The sequence below is a fragment of the Planococcus citri genome, chromosome 1 (assembly GCF_950023065.1).
Source record: "Planococcus citri chromosome 1, ihPlaCitr1.1, whole genome shotgun sequence".
Classification (NCBI taxonomy): domain Eukaryota; kingdom Metazoa; phylum Arthropoda; class Insecta; order Hemiptera; family Pseudococcidae; genus Planococcus; species Planococcus citri.
The window spans coordinates 13,090,081-13,107,257 of NC_088677.1; the positions used below are offsets into that span (position 1 = coordinate 13,090,081).

At 36.0% G+C, this 17,177-nt stretch overlaps 1 protein-coding gene across 1 annotated transcript; it reads left to right on the forward strand.

Moving 5' to 3' along the window:
* Nucleotides 1–2,159: 2,159 nt before the first annotated feature.
* LOC135847733 (uncharacterized) lies at nt 2,160–6,259 on the forward strand. The gene has a single exon (XM_065367412.1). It carries the CDS (start codon nt 2,617–2,619, stop codon nt 6,124–6,126), a length of 3,510 nt encoding a protein of 1,169 aa, XP_065223484.1. The 5' UTR covers nt 2,160–2,616; the 3' UTR covers nt 6,127–6,259.
* Nucleotides 6,260–17,177: the final 10,918 nt, after the last annotated feature.

Below are 17,177 nucleotides of genomic sequence, written 5' to 3' on the forward strand. Positions count from 1 at the left end.
ATTTGTCATGATAAAATTTTTGTTCGTCTTTTTGAGCATCTATGGATTATTGGAGTCATTTTAATGATGCAAACATTTTCTAACTATCTGTAAGTTGAAAAGGTTGCACAATTTTAGAGCAAAAATTTACCAATTTTGAAAAATTCGTCAAGAAATGAGAAAATTTTTGGATCACTTAAGTGACTTCACTAACTCATAGTAAGTACATATTTGAAAGAACGAACAAAAAAAGGTATTATAACAAATTGCCCATCTTCAAACTTGAAGGGTCAAACACAATTTGAAAATTCAAAATTTTCAAAATTTAAAATTTTGAAGAAGAAATTTGTCGTAACGTTTTTTGTTTGTCCAACCGAGTACTATGGATTATGGGCATCATTTGAATAATTCAGAAATTGTTATTATTTATTTTTTGATGATTTTTTTTTTTAAGTTGATAAATGTTGAGTTTTGCGATGCAGGTGGCTTTTTCAATACACAAGATAGGCAACCAGTCATAATGACGTTTTTTATTCGTCTCCTCGAGTACTTACCAACGGGTGAATTTTAGCGAACGATTTCCGGTACACCCTGTATGGTGAATTTTTATGTAAATAGTTTCAATAATACATACTTACATAATGTGCAAATTTTCATGTGATCGATCGTGACCGAATCCAGAAGTTGGTGTCGTGTGATCGGAATTTGCCAGACCTGGAAAATTATCGATTTTTTTTGGCCAACAAATCGATCATGATGGAAGATTGATTAAATTATACAGTATATATCGCTATTTCGAACAAAAAGAAAAGATGAGACCCTCGCAACTGTGAAATTAGCACTTTTGAGCTATTTTGAGGCGTCCAACGAATCTTCATTCTCTCCTTATGAATTCATAATCGTTCTGGACGAGTTAAAAATGAACCACAGATCGTATAATTTTGATTCTTGCTCGTAACGACGTTCTTTTGAAAGTTTTAGAACTTCTTCTCAGAACTTCGGTTGACTAACTCACTGTCAAATAAAAATAGAAATTGTTCGATGGTTCGTACTTGGATTTTTCGTATTTTTTCAATTATAAAATGTTGAGGTCAACAAACTCCGACTTACGAATACACAATCTGGAGATCTAAGCGATTTGTTATTGCCAGAGATATGAGATTTCAAAATTGTTTGAAAATTTTAAATGCAAATAGCTCCAGTTTCAACTTCTGTAACCATATGAGGACTTCAATTTTAAATGTTAATGATTTATTTAAAAAAAACAGCATGTGAGCCAACAGTTGGGATTTTGGAAAATTTCTGTAGCGTTTTAGTTTGCTTTTTTTCGATGAAAATTTTTCATGATCACCATTTTCAGCTAAAATGTGACCAAAAATTATTTTAAAAAAAAAATGACTTTTACACATTTTCAGCATATTTTATCATGTTGACAGAAAAATGAAAACAATTCACCTACGTAGATCAGTACAATTTGTACTCATCCAACACGTCTCATACTCGTATCTTCATGAATTTTTCGAATCGTGAGGGGAGGAATGACGAATTGTTCTGTAGATTTGTGATTTATTAGTCGTTAATAATTTTTTTTCTCCATAAAAACTTGTAGAAAATACGTCAGTCATTTCTGTGAATTTTTTATGGTATTTTAGCAAAAAATGGAAATCTTTGAAAAACTTTTCTCTCTAGAAAAACTGAAAACAATATCGCAATTTTTTGACGAAAAATTTAATGCTTCAAAGGCTACAATAATTGAATTTTTTTTCGAAATTTCAACTTTTTGGCATTATACCTATGTTTTTTTTTTTAATTCCTGAAATATTTGGATTTTCGATGAAGTTTTGAAAAATGTTCAAACAGTTGGAAAAAAAGCTTCTCAGCAAATATGGCGAGTTTTCAACTTTATCATAAAATATTCTTCTTTTTCAAACGAAACGAGCTTATGAGAATAGTTGTTTTATTTCAACCCTTCAGTGTGAAATGAATACTTGAAACATTTTACTTACTTACCTGAGTTTTCATTTTTTTCCACGTATTCTGAAGCACTCTGGAATGACTAAAAATGAACCGCAGATCGTGTAATTCTCATTAATGCTACATTATCGATGACCATTTCGACCACTTTAGGCATTTACTATAGATTTTGAGATGTATAATTTCAAAAAATGCCCCGCTGGGGTAAAGGTTTTGTTGTCGCTAGAGTTCCTTTTCTAGGTAGTAGTCAATCCTGCCAAATGATGCCAGCCCATCGACAGCGATACGAACGACAGCATTCCAGGGGAGTTCAGCGCGTCCACGTCGTGCGGGGTGGTAATTCAACCTTCGGCTGGCTCGGAGCTGATGGAAGAAGCTAAAGGTGAACTCTCCAGTCGGTGACACATGCGGCGGGATATGGACAGCCGAATACCATACCCTGACAAGTACCGCAAATTCGACTTCTCTGCCAAACATCGGCAGGTCACCGACAACTCGCTCGTCTTCTGGACCCCGGACAAGGTTATCCTTGGAGCGAGTACTGTAGGCGAGCATCCGGCGCCTGATATCCGGAACATTCGGCTAAGGGAGTAAACCCTAACAGAAAATCCTTCGACAGGCAACGGGAAACCATCGAAGTACATATTTTCCCATGAAAACCAAATGAAAATGTACAGTAATCAGAGTAATGTTGTGCCATGCGATCCGGCTAACGACCGGCGTTCTGGCACCCGGGACCAGAATGTGAAATATGCGACCGGAAAACCACCACTATCACCATCTTTCAAACTATGTAATGTGAATCGAATTGCTACATGGAATGTACGCGGAATGATGACCACTGGAAAGTTACAGATCGTCGAAAGAGAACTGCTCAGGTACCGAATACCAATCTGCGGAATATCCGAGACCCATTACACACAGACTGGGCACTTCAATGGACACGACTACGTGGTATACGCGTCAAGCAGCGACACAACCCACCAAAGAAGTGTCGCTGTGCTGGTAGCTAAAGAGTTCAGCCATACTGTCAAGAGCTACCATGCAATCAGTGAACGGGTCATTCTAGTGCGTCTGAACACCAATCCTGTCAGCCTCAACTTGATCCAAGTGTACGCGCCTACAGCCGATGCGGACGAGGAAGAGCTGAAGAGATTCTATGGCGAGCTTACCGACACACTGGAGTCACTACCCCGCAGAGAAATGACCATCATCCTGGGAGATTTCAACGCGAAAATCGGAGACACCTCTAATGATCACCACCTGCGCGGAATCGTCGGAAGATTTGGCATCGGAGATCGCAACGAGAGAGGCGAAGATCTCATTCAGTTTGCTGTGGAATCAGATATGTCAATAGTCAACTCCATGTATCAACAGCATCCAAGAAGACTGGTGACATGGGTAGCTCCAAGGGACCGATTCCGGAACCAAATTGACTACATACTGATCAACAAACGTTGGAAATCTTCGTGCCAAAATGCCAAAACACTGCCAGGAGCAGAATGCGGATCAGATCACCGAATGCTCATGATGGAACTCCGTTTGAAGCTGCGAATACCTAGGAAAAAGCCAGCATTGCCAGTGATGAGAGTCACAAAGCCAGATGCTCTCTGCAGAGCACTCAATCAATCTCTGGAAAGTGCAGAAGACAGCACTGATTTTGAACCCAGTGCAACAGCTGATCAGCAATGGAACAATCTGAAGAAGCATGTTCAAGAAGCTTATTCCAGCACCCATTCGCCAAATGCTGCAAAAAAATGGAAGCACTGGTTCTCTGATGAATCCATAGCAGCGATTGAAGAGCGCAGAAACATTCCACGTGATGCAGAGTACCAGCAGAAGAAGAAACAGCTTACTCAGCAGATCAATAAGCTCGCGCGACGTGATAAGAACATCTACGTTGGCTCCATGTGTGAAGAAATCGAGTCTCATGCTGAGAAAAATGAAACGCGCCTCCTGTTCCAGAAGATCCGCTCAGTAACCAGAGAATTCAAGGTTAGCACACAGATCATTCGAGATGAAAATGGCCAGATCAAGACAGATGCAGAGGAGATTGCCGAAGTGTGGCGGAGATACTGCCAAAAATTATACAGTGAGGATAGTACTTCTGGCAGCGAACCTCGCACCTGTTCCAGTGATTTCAGCACCAGTGCCAGCAGTTTTGGTGCCAGTTCCAGTGATTTCAGTGCCAATGCCAGCAATCCGTGTGCTAGTTCCAGCAACTTTGGCACCAGTGCCAGTGATTTCAGCGCCAGTTCCAGCGACTTTGGCGCAAATGTCAGCAATTTCTGCACCAGTGCCAGTGATTTTAGTGCCAGTACCAGAGATCCACGCACTCATTCCAGAAACTTTGGCGCAAATTCCAGTGATTCCGGCGCCAGTACCAGCGATCCACGCACCATGACTCACATGGGACTCGCAAGGGACCCGCATGCGACCCGAATGGGACTCGCAAGCAACTCGCCAGCAACCCGCATGGTACTCGCAAGCGACTCGCCAGCGACCCGCATGGTACTCGCAAGCAACTCGCCAGCGACTCGCATGGGACCCACATGGGACCCTCATGGGACTCCCACGGGACTTGCACGCGCCAGTTCCAGTGATCCGCGCGCCCATGGCAGTGATACACTGGACAACATTGAAGAAAAAGAACCTTCAATCCTCTACGAAGAGGTCCTCAAAGCCATGGAATACCTAAAAAACAACAAAGCTCCTGGCCCTGACAACATCCCCGCCGAAGTCTTCAAAACTGGCAGCATCGAAGTCACCAGAAGAATCCATCTCATCTGCAATCACGTATGGCAAACTGGAGAATGGCCAGACGATTGGACCCAGTCAACTTACATCACATTGTACAAGAAAGGCTCACCAGAGAACTGTGAAAATTATCGCACCATATCGCTCATCTCTCACGCCAGTAAAGTGCTCCTGAAAATCATCTATGATCGTTTGTATCCACTCATGCAGTCTGAAATCCCACCAGAACAGGCCGGATTCACCAAAGGAAGAGGTACCAGAGAGCAAATCCTCAACGTTAGAATGCTCATTGAAAAAGCTCGTGAGTACAACGTTCCTGCGGTGCTCTGCTTCGTGGACTACAAAAAAGCATTCGATTGTGTCCAGTGGCAGAAATTATGGCGGATTCTGCTGGAGATGGGCGCTCCAAAACATCTCGTGTGGCTGATCAAACAACTCTACGAGAAGGGATCAGCTAATGTCCGCGCCAACAGGACAACATCCGGGAAGTTTCACCCAGAAAAAGGAGTTCGCCAAGGCTGCATACTGTCTCCTCTTCTGTTCAACATCTACGGAGAGTACATCATCCGGGAGACACTGCAGAAGATCAGAGATGACTTGGGTGGAGCTGATGAATGGCCCGGAGGTGTCTTGATAGGTGGCCGACGGATCACCAACCTCCGGTATGCCGACGATACCACTCTGGTAGCCTCCAGTATCGAGTACATGTCAGTGCTGCTCAAGTGCCTGGAGGAAGTCAGCGCAAAATATGGCCTACTCATCAACACGACGAAAACAAAGATGATGGTAATTGACCGGCCATCCAACAACTTGCCAGAGATCCAGGATGTCGGAGGAATCGAAGTTGTCAAGAGATTCTCCTACCTTGGATCCGTCATCGAGAACACCGGTGGATGTGAAGCTGAAATCCGTCACCGTTGCCAACTGACCAAAACTGCGATGACTCGTTTGAAGCGAATATGGAGCGATTCGGCAATAAGCAAGGCGCTCAAAATTCGACTCGTCAATGCGCTGGTCTTCTCTGTCTTCCTGTACGCGTCGGAGACTTGGACTATTCGCGAAGGAGATCGAAGACGGATCGATGCCATGGAAATGTGGTGCTGGAGGCGACTTCTCAGAGTTCCTTGGACGGCTAAAAGAACAAACGCCTCCATACTTCGAGAAATTGGTGTCACCAAGCGCCTATCTTCGGTGGTACTTAGTCGGATACTGAAGTACTTCGGACGGCTGACGAGAGCTGATGCCATGGAGGCGATATTTGTGCAAGGAAAAGTAGACGGAGCGAGAGCCAGAGGAAGATCTTCGACTCGATGGACTGACTCGATTCGCAAAGCGACTGGCTGCAGCTTTGCCGAATGCGTGAGAAGCGCGCAGGATAGGGAGCCGTGGCGCACGATTACCCGCAGGATTATGTAATTTTGGAATGGTCACGATACCCCCGCGCGGGGTGATACGATTAAATGATGATGAAGTTCGAAAATACGTTTTATTTTATACTTATGCTAATAATTTTTGAGAAAAATGAAAAAAAAAAAAAAATAAAAAATTACTTACTTTGAATGACATTACCAATCAATTCATTCTCGCAAAACTCATATGAAACTTCAGATAGGCGAATACCAATCATGTTGAATACGAAATTTCCTCACAACAACTGAATCGAATATCAAAACCAAATCGAAAGGGAATACAAATACGAAGATGAAAAATGCAAATTCTATCTACTAAAGAAAGCACTAAAATCGATGAGAAAGTTCGAAAATACTTACAACATCAAGTGAAAGGTGTTCCTCATTACTAATATCATCTCCGCCTTCGCCAGATTGATGGGAAAGAGTTGACCAAAAAAAAATTCACCTTAGTCATCATTCATCGCGAGACAAATTGATGAGTTTGATTTTATGACGTTGAATAATTGAAAAAGATAATGAAAATAATTATCACAGCCTTTTGACGAGATTCGTAAAACGCAAATTTAAAACCAATGAAATCGATTAAAAATAATAGGTGGCTTAAAACCTGACAACAACAACGTTGAAACGATCGACTAGTAAAACCAGAATGAATTTCTCAAATTTTAAAGAGCTCTCAGAGCTGAGTCGAATAATCGAAAGGTTACGTTTATTAACAAGGGTGGTACATTCGCCTTCGAAGGCTCGATGGATGAATTGAAATTCTTTTATTTATTTGTCGAAAATGTCACCATCCAATCGAGTCTGGTTTGGGGGGGGGGAGATTGTATCGCAAAAACGTTCGCGTCCAAATCACTCAAATCGTCTATTAATAAAAAATAAAAAAATGATAATAGCGCAATCATAATGATGAAAAAAAAACATTACTTACTTAAAATGACATAATACCATTCATTTGATGCTTCTTTTTCAGGTTTTGCTGTGTGGGTACCTCGTTCTGATCTCATTTTCTATGCTTTTCTAGAGGATCAGGCAAATTTTCAATTTTTCCCATGAGCTTAAAATTTCTCTCGAAATGCCTATTTTGGCATCTAGGACTTGAGTTGATGTCTGTTCAGCACTCATTCAACAACTTCAGGCCGTTAACATTCGGTACTTTTCAAGTGATTTTTTTTTCAAATGCGATTTTTACCAATTAAAAATAATTATCGATTTATATGCCTTCGTTGAATCGAGAAACATTTTCCTCTGAACTGACATCTTAGAGTCTAGTGGTCGAAAGGGTCATCATCAGTCACTGACCAAATGACAAGACTTGAAGCTCCTATTTTCAACCCTTCTGAAGTACGAGTAATTTGAAATTCCTGGAGGAAACTTTTGAAACTTTTGTAATAGCTCAAAAATATTCGTTTTGCTGTTGAGAAGTGGAAACCGAGTTGAGCATTATTCTTATCGTTCGTTTTAATTTTAAAATGAAACACTATACTTAGGTAGGAAAAACTCAAAATTTGATATAATTTTGAATTTAAGGTTACTGAGTTTTCAAAAACTCATCAAGGAAAACACATTTCCTCAGATTTATTTTAAGAAAAGTAATTTTGAAAAAAAAAATAATTAAAAAAAAATTACTTACTTAGGGCTCTGGCGAGTTTTTAATTTCCGCTCGGTTACGAAAATTGTGAACTCCGTCTCACTTTCAGCAACTTCAGGCTGTTATTACCATAACTTTCCAAGTGATTCTGATTGAAATGTGAATTTTTACCAATTCAAAATTTTTGAGTCAGGCCTTCGTTGAAATGAAGAACATTTCCTTTGAACTGATATCTACTCTAGGATTTCTACAGTAACTGCTTTAGACTGGTCGAAAGGGCCACCATCAGGCAAGGTCTAAAATTATACAAGAGTTTAAGTTCCATTTTTATCCCTCCCAGGAGAAACTTGGAACGTACATAATAGCTTGAAAATATTCGTTTTGCTGTTGAAAGGTTGAAATCGAGTGAGTATTATTCTTATCGTCCGTTTTGTTTAAAAATGAAACATTTTATAAAAGACTTGAAATTCGCCGTAATTTTGAATTTATCAAATTTTCAAAATTTACCTACCTACATCAATACCTAACTTTAATTAAAGGGGTTTCAAAACACTTATCTAAAATTTCCTCCAAGGTAAATAATAATAATAAAAAGAAAAAACATTACTTCCTATGCTCTGACGAGTTTTCAATTCTTCAATAGCGGTCGTTTTTGACGGTTTCTTCATCACTCTTGATGAAGCAATTTCAGGCTGTTACCATAACTTTCCAAGTGTTATGATTCAAATGCGAATTTTTGCCAATTCAAAATTATCGAGTTATGACTCAAGTATTTGACATGAGAAACATTTTTCTTTGAATTGATATGTACTCGAGGGATTCTAAAGTCTCTGTCTAGAGTAGGTAGGTACCTACTTGGTCGAAAAATCCACCATCACTCAATGACCAAAGTTAATATAAAGTGAGTTGAAGTTTGATTTTTACCTCTTCCGGAGTAATTTGGGATTCCTGAAGGAATCTTGAAGCTTTCAGAACAGCTGAAAAATATTCGTTTTGGTGTTGAAAGGTTGAAATATCGTCCGCTTGGTTTGAAAATGAAACATTTCTTGAAAAACTCGAAATTCGCCATAATTTTGAATTCCTTGAGTTTTCAAAATTCATCAAAAAGTTTGATTACGAGGGGTTTAAAACACGTTCATCAAATTTACTCCAAGACATTTATAATGAAAAAGTAAAATAAAAATAGCAATTGAAAAAAAAAAACATTACTTACTTACTATAGGCTATAACGAGTTTTAAATTCTATCCATAATAGTTATGTAATTTGGTCAGGTGATTCTGATTCAAATGTGAATTTTAACCAATTATTCATAAATTATTCATTTCCTATTAAACTGATATCTACTCTAGGAATTCCACAGTGACATGTCTTTTCCTTAGAGTGGTCGAAATGGGCTACCATCGCAGTCAATGACCAAAATGATAAAAGTTGAAGTTCCATTTTCACACCTTCTGAAGTTATTTGGGATTCCTGGTGGGACCTTTCACACTTTCATACTTAATTGCTGAAAAATATTTGTTTTGGTGTTGAAGGATTGGAATCGAGGTGAGTATTATTCCTATCGTCCTTTTTGTTTGAAAATGAAACATTTTTAAGTATGAAAAACTCGAATTTCGCCAATAATTTGAATTTTTAAAATCATGTACATCGAGAAGTTAGCTTACTAGGGTTTTAAAAAAAGTTCCTCAAATTTACTCCTAGACAAATAGGTAAGTAATTAAAAAATTGAAAGAAAAAAATTATTTAAAAAAAAAACATTACTCTTACTAGGCTTTGGCGAGTTTTCAATTCTTACAAATCTATGGTTACACTATGTAGAACTTTGTAAGTGTTGAAATTCAAATGTGAATTTTTACCCATTCGAAATTTATTGAGTAATATTTATGGCTTCGTTGAAATGAAAACCATTTTTCTTTGAACTGACAATCCTACTCTAGGAATTCTGCTGTAAAACTGTTTTAGACTGGTCGAAAGGGCCACCATCCGGCAATGACGAAAATTTTCAAGATTTGAAGTTCCATCTTCACACAACTTCTGGAGTAATCTGAAATTCGTGGTGAGAACTTTCAGACTTTCATAATAGGTACATAGATCAAACAAATTCGTTTTACTGTTGAGGAGTTGAAATCCTGTATATGAGCATGATTCTTATCGTTTGTTTTGAAACATTTTATGAAAAACTGGAAATTCGCCATAATTTTGATTTTTGGGTTTTCAAAAATCCATTATAAAGTTCGATTACAAGGGGTTTGAAACATATTTCCTCAGATTTACATTAAGAAAAGTAGTTTTTAAAAAATATTGATAATAAATAATTTACTTACTTACCTAATAGGCTCTGCGATGTTTTTAATTTTGTTCGCGTTTTATTAATAATAATAGATAGGTACCTAATAATAATAATAAAAAAAAAAAAAAAACATTACCTACTTACTTACCAGGCTCTTGCGAGTTTTTAAGTCTTCCTGTTATTGTGGCTACTTGACTGCGGGTGTTTCTGCATCACTCTTGAAGCAATTTAATTCTGTTACCATTACTTTCCAAGTGTTCTGATTCAAATGCGAATCTTTGCCAATTCAAAATTATTGAGATACAACTTCGTTGACATGAAAAACCATTTTCATTTAAACTCATAATATCCACTTAAGGAAATAAGAATCCTACAGTAACTGTTTAGAGTAGTTGAAGTCCATTTTCACCCCATTCGCGGAGTAATTTAGAAAACTTGAAGCTTTCAGAATAGCTCAAAAATATTCGTTTTGCTGTTGAAAGAATGAAATCGAGTCATTATCGTTTGTTTTGTTTGAAAATGAGACGTTTTATTGAAAGACATGAATGGCTGGATTCAGCGAATTTGCAATTTTTATCATGTATTAAAAGTAGTTTTGGAAATTCGAGTTGGTGTTTCATCTTCATCACTCTTTCAGCAATTTCAGCCTGTTGCCATACCTTTCCAAGTGTTCTGATTCAAATGCGAATTTTTATCTACCAATTCAAAATTATTCAGTTACCACTTCGTTTAAATAAAGAACATTTTCCTCTGAACTTATAAATGATATCTACTCTAGGAAATCTGCAGTAACTGTCTAGAGTGGTCGAAAGAGCTACCATCATCTCAATGACCGAAATTACAAGAGTTGAAGTTCCATTTTCACCGCCTCCGGAGTAATTTGGAATTCCTGAAGGAAACCAAATTGATGCTTTCAGAATAGATTGCTTAAAAATATTCGGTTTGGCGTTGGAGGGTTAAAATTGAGTTGAGTATTATTTTTATTATTCGTTTTGTTTGAAAATGAAACATTTTAATGAAAAACATGAAATTCGCAATGATTGTAAATTTTTTGATATTTCAAAATTCATCAAAAAGTTTGATAGCAAGGGTTTTAAAACACATTCCTCAAAATTACTCCAAGACAAAATAACAAAAAAAATTAAATTAAAATGATAATTTGAAAAAATATTACTTACTTACTAGGCTTTGGCGAGGATTCAATTCTTTCTTCTATCCGAAATCGAGCTCCATCCTATTTTCGAAGTTCCGAATAGGTAAAACCCCCATTTCGACCATTCTGGAGCCTCCAGCGATTTTTTATCATTTCTCCAGAAACTTGAAATTGCTCTGGAACGGCTAAAAATCAACTTCAGCACAAATCACTTTATTTGGGGCCTATGTGGGTTGCATTTAACCATTTTTTGCGGTTGTCGCGAAAATCGGCTTCTGCCAGTTCAGATGTGTATTTTTGAACACTGGAAAAAATGCCAAAATTTGAAAATGTTAAATATTCAATCTTTTGCGATGCTACCCATCCGAAATCGAGCTCCATCCTATTTTCGAAGTTCCGAATAAGAAAACCCCCCATTTCGACCATTCTGGAGCCTCCAGCGATTTTTTATCATTTCTCCAGAAACTTGAAATTGCTCTGGAAGGGCTAAAAATCAACTTCAGCACAAATCACTTTATTTGGGGCCTATGTGGTTTGCCTTTAACCATTTTTGCGGTTGTCGCGAAAATCGGCTTCTGCTAGTTCAGATGTGTATTTTTACCCATTGACCTGTATACTTTCTTTGAAAAAAAATACATGTAAGAGCTTAAATCAGGATAGGTAGCAAGGTAGAATCACAAAAGATGGAATATAATCATTTTCAAATTTTGCAGTTTATTCGTTGCACAAGTCAATGGGCAAAAATACACATCTGAACTGGCAGAAGCCGATTTTCGCGACAACCGCAAAAAATGGTTAAAGGCAACCCACATAGGCCCCAAATAAAGTAATTTGTGCTGAAGTTGATTTTTAGCCGTTCCAGAGCAATTTCAAGTTTCTGGAGAAATGATAAAAAATCGCTGGAGGCTCCAGAATGACTGGAAGTGGGGTTTTACGAATTTCGATAGTTGTAAATGAGTTGGGGATGCCATCTGAACCACTTCCCGTGAAAATTTCAATTTTCATCAATATTTTCTATTTTTGGTATTAATTGATATTTTCTTGGATTTTTCAATTTTCAAAAATTCACCAAAAATCGAGAAATCAACTTCAGCACTTGAAATTTTGGATTTGGGGTCCTGAGGTGGTCCCCTTTCGATCGAGCTTTGATTCGTTCATTTTCGTTTCTGCCGGTTCAGGTAGTTCCCTTGTTAGGCTAGGGGCTCTATATTAGCTGAAAAATATTCGTTTCGGTGTTGAAGGATTGAAATCGATGGGAGTATTATTCCTATCGTTTTTTTGTTTGAAAAATGAAACATTTTAAGTACTTAGGTAAGTATGAAAAACTCGAAATTCGCCAATAATGCGAATTCGCATTTTGAAAATTAATTTTCAAAATTACATCGAAAAGTTCGCTTACAAGGGATTTAAACAAAGTTTCTCAAATTTACTCCAAGACAAATGATGAAAAAATTGCATGAAAAAAATAATTTAAAAAAAAAGAACATTACTTACTAGGCTTTGGCGAGTTTTCAATTCTTTCTAATAGATGGTTAGTTGGTTCCACTTTGTATAACTTTTTAAATGTTGAAATTCAAATGTGAATTTTTACCAATTCAAAATTATTGGGTAATATTTTATGTCTTCGTTGAAATGAAGCTCGTATTTTCACCCCTTCTGCAGTACGTACGAGTAATATGACATTCCTGGAGGAAACTTGAAACTTTCATAATAGCTCAAAAATATTCGTTTTGCTGTTGAGGAGTGGAAATCGAGTGGAGCATTATTCTTATCGTTCGTTTTGATTAAAAATTAAACATTTTATGAAAAAAACTCAAAAGTTTGACATAATTTTGAATTTCCTGAGTTTTAAAAAACTCATCAATAAAAACACATTTTCTCAGATTTATTTTAAGAGAAGTAATTTAGAAAAAAAAAAATGAAAAATTACTTACTTAGGGCTCTGGCGAGTTTTTAATTTCCGCTCGATTACGAAAATTGTTAACTCCGTCACTCTTTCAGCAACTTCAGGCTGTTATTACCGTAAATTTCCAAGTGATTCTGATTCAAATGTGAATTTTTACCAATTCAAAATTATTGAGTTGTATAAAGTAATTTTTAAAAAAATAATAAAAATAGCTTACTTACTTGCTCTGGGAAGTTTTTAATTTTCTTCACGTTCAAGACTACATTGTACTGGAGGGTCTATTTTGGCATCTAGAACTTGAGTATAGGTGTTTCTTCATCACCCTTTCAGGAATTACAGCTGTCACCAGAACTTTCTAAACGTTCTGATTCAAATGTGAATTTTTTCCAAATCAAATGATTGCGTTATGACTTCGTTGAAATGAAAAAAATTTTTCTTTGAAGTGATATCATACTCCAGGAATTCTACAGTAACTGTCTGAGAGTGGTCGAAAGGGCCACCATCACTCAATGACCAAAATCACAAGAGTTCAAGTTCCATTTTCACCCCTTCCAGGAGGAAACTTGAAACAATTATAATAGCTCTACTCGAAAATATTCGGTTTGCTGTTGAAGGGTTGAAATTGAGTTGAGTCTTATTCTTATCATTCGCTTTGTTTTAAAGTCATACATTTTGTGAAAAACTCAAAATTCGCCATAATTGTGAATTTCATGAATTTACTAAAACTCATCGAGAAGTTCGATTACAAGGATTTTAAAACACTTTCCTCAGATTTAATTTAAGAAAAGTAATTTAAAAAAAAAAAAAACTTAATAATCATAATAAAAAATTACTTACTTTACTGGGATGTGGAGAGTTTTTAATTCTTTTCTTAGTGCCTTTGCGTTGGGTTTCTTCATTACTTTCAAAGTAAGTATGTAATTTCAGGTTGCTACCATAACAAACTTTCCAAGTGATCTGATTCAAACGTGAATTTTTACCAATTCAAAATCATTGAGTTATGCCTTCGTTGAAATGAAGAACATTTTCCTTTGAAACTGATACCTACTCTAGGAATTCTACACCAATTGTCTTAGAGTGGTCGAAAGGGCCATCATCAGGTATACCTAATGACCAAAATTACAAGAGTTGAAGTTCCATTTTCACCCCTTACCATAACTTCCCAAGTGCTTCTGACTCAAATGAGCAGTTTTACCGATTAAAAATTATTGAGTTTTTCCTTCGTTGAAATGAAAAACATTTTCCTTTGAATTGATAATAATTTACTCCAGGAATTCTACAGTAACATGCCTTATCGTTAGAGTGGTCGAAAGGGCCATTATCAGGCATGTGACCAAAATTACAACAGTGGAAGTTCCATTTTCACTGCTTCCGGAGTCATTTGGAATTCCTCGAGGAAACTTGAAGCTTTCAGAATAGCTGAAAAATATTCGTTTTGGTGTTGAAAGGTTGAAATCGAGTTGAGTATTATTCTTATCGTCCTTTTTGTTTGAAAATGAAACATTTTATAAAAAAACTCAAAATTCGCCATTATTTTGAATAGTTTTAATTTTCAAAATTTACATCCAAAGTTTGATTACAAGGGTTTTTAAACACGTTCCTCAAATTTACTCCAAGACAAATGATAGAAAAATGAAATGAAAATAATAATTTAAAAAAACATTACTCTTACTAGGCTTTGGCGAGTTTTCAATTTTTTCTCCATAACGTTGTAGGTGTTTCAATTCAAATGTGAATTTTTACCGATTCTCCGATTCAAAATTATTTTGTAACATGTATTTTATATCTTCGTTGAAATTGAAGCCATTTTCCTTTGAACTGATAATCCTACTCTAGAAAAGAAAAATTTGCTGTTGAATTGAACGGTTAAAATTTAGTTGATTATTATTCTTACCTATCTTCATTTTTGTTTTAAAATGAAACATAACATTTTATGAAAAATTCGAATTCTCCATAATTTTGAATTTCTTGAGTCTTCGAAAATGCATCTTCTAAGTTCGATTACACAGTTTAAAACATTTTGCTCAGATTTACTCTTGGAAAAGTAATGAAGAAAAATAATAAGTTAATAATAAGTAAGTAGGTAAAAAAAAAAACATTACTTACTAGACTCTGGCGAATTTTTAATTCTTATCTGAAGTCAATTCCGCAAGTTTTCCAAGTGATTCTGATTAAAATGTGAATTTTTTGCCAATCAAAATAATTATTGAGTTATTCTTTCATTAAAATGAAGGACATTTTTCTTTGAACTGATATCTACTATAGGAATTTTACACTAATTGTCTTACCTATAGCACTATATGTACGACGTACGTATACCAGAGAGGAGCTTTGGGGAAAAGTGAACAGCCGCACTGAAGACCTGGTGCAGAGATGGAGGGAAGAGTATGATGAAGTCCGAATGTCCCGGACACGATAAGAAGGAGAAGAAGATCCCTTCCGGAGTAATTTGGAATTTCTGAAGGAAACTTGAAGCTTTCAGAATCGCTGAAAAATATTTGTTTTGGTGTTGAAAGTTAAAAATCGAGTTGAGCATTATTATTATCGTTCGTTTTGTTTTGAAATGAAATGAAACATTTTAGATATGAAAAACTTAAAATTCGCCATAATTTTGAATTTTTTTGAGTTTTCAAAAATTCAACATAAAGTTGATTACAAGGGGTTTAAAACACGTTCCTCAAATTTACTCCAAGATAAATGATAGAAAAATTAATTAAAAGTAACAATTGAAAAAAAAAAGTATTACTTATACTTACCTACTAAGCTTTGACGAGTAGGATTCAATATTGTATAGTAGCCATGGTGGTATAAATTGCAGCACTTGAATAGGTGTTTCTTCATCAGTCTTTCAGCAATTACAGGCTGTTACGATATTATCGTTAGAGTGGTCGAAAAGGCCACTATCAGGCAATGAACAAAAGTACAATAGTTTAAATTCCTTTCACTCCTTCTGGAGTAATTTGGAATTCCTGGAGGAAACTTGAAACATTCATAATAGCTCAAAAATATTCGTTTTGCTATTGAAAGGTTGAAATCGAGTTGAGTATTATTCTTATCGTTTGTTTTGTTTTAAAACGAAATATTTTATAAAAAACTCAAAATTCGCCGTTATTTTGAATTTTTCGAGATTTCAAAAATTCATCAAAAAGTTTGATTACAAGGGTTTTGAAACAGGCTCCTCAAAAAAAAAAAAAAAAAAAAAAAATATATTATTTACTTAATAGGCTCTGCAATATTGGTGTAACTTGTTCACTCCTGAAAATCTCAAAATTCGCCATGTTCCATTTTCACCACTTTCAGGAGGAAACTCGAAACAATTATAATAGCTCGAAAATATTCGGTTTGCTGTTGAAAGGTTAAAATCGAGTCGAGTATTATTCGAATCGTTTGTTTTGTTTTAAAATGAAATATTTCATGAAAAATTCAAAATTCGCCAAAATTGTGAATTTCTTGAGTTTTCAAAACTTCATCAAGAAGTTCGATTACAAGGGTTTTGAAACACTTTTCTCAGATTTACTTTAAGAAAAGCGATTTTAAAAAAATATTCAATACGTAATAATAGATAAGTAATATAAGATTACTACTTTTTTTCTAGACTCTGGCGAGTTTTTAATTTCTTTCTCTGTTCCATGCCATAATTTGCGTTCGGTTTTTTCATCACTTACAAAGTATGTAATATGAGTCTGTTACCAATATTACCATATAACTTTCCAAGTGATCTGATTCAAACGTGAATTTTTACCAATATAAAATTATTGAGTTATGCCTTCCTTTATATGAAGAACATTTTCTTTTGAAACTGATGTTTACCTACTTTAGGAATTCTACACAAATTGTCTTAGAGTGATCGAAAAGGCCACCATCAGGTACATATTAAGTAATGACCTGAATTACAAGAGTTTAAGTTGCATTTTCATTCCTTCTGGAGTAATTTGGAATTCTTGGAGGTAACTCGAAACCTTCAATCTTCATAATTTCAATATGTTTTTCCTCCATCGAAAGGTTACGTTTATTAATAAGGGTGGTAGATTCCTCTTCGAAGGCTTGATGGATAAATTGAAAATCCTTTTATTCATCCAATCGAGTCTGGACGGGGGGGGGAGGAGGAAGGGAG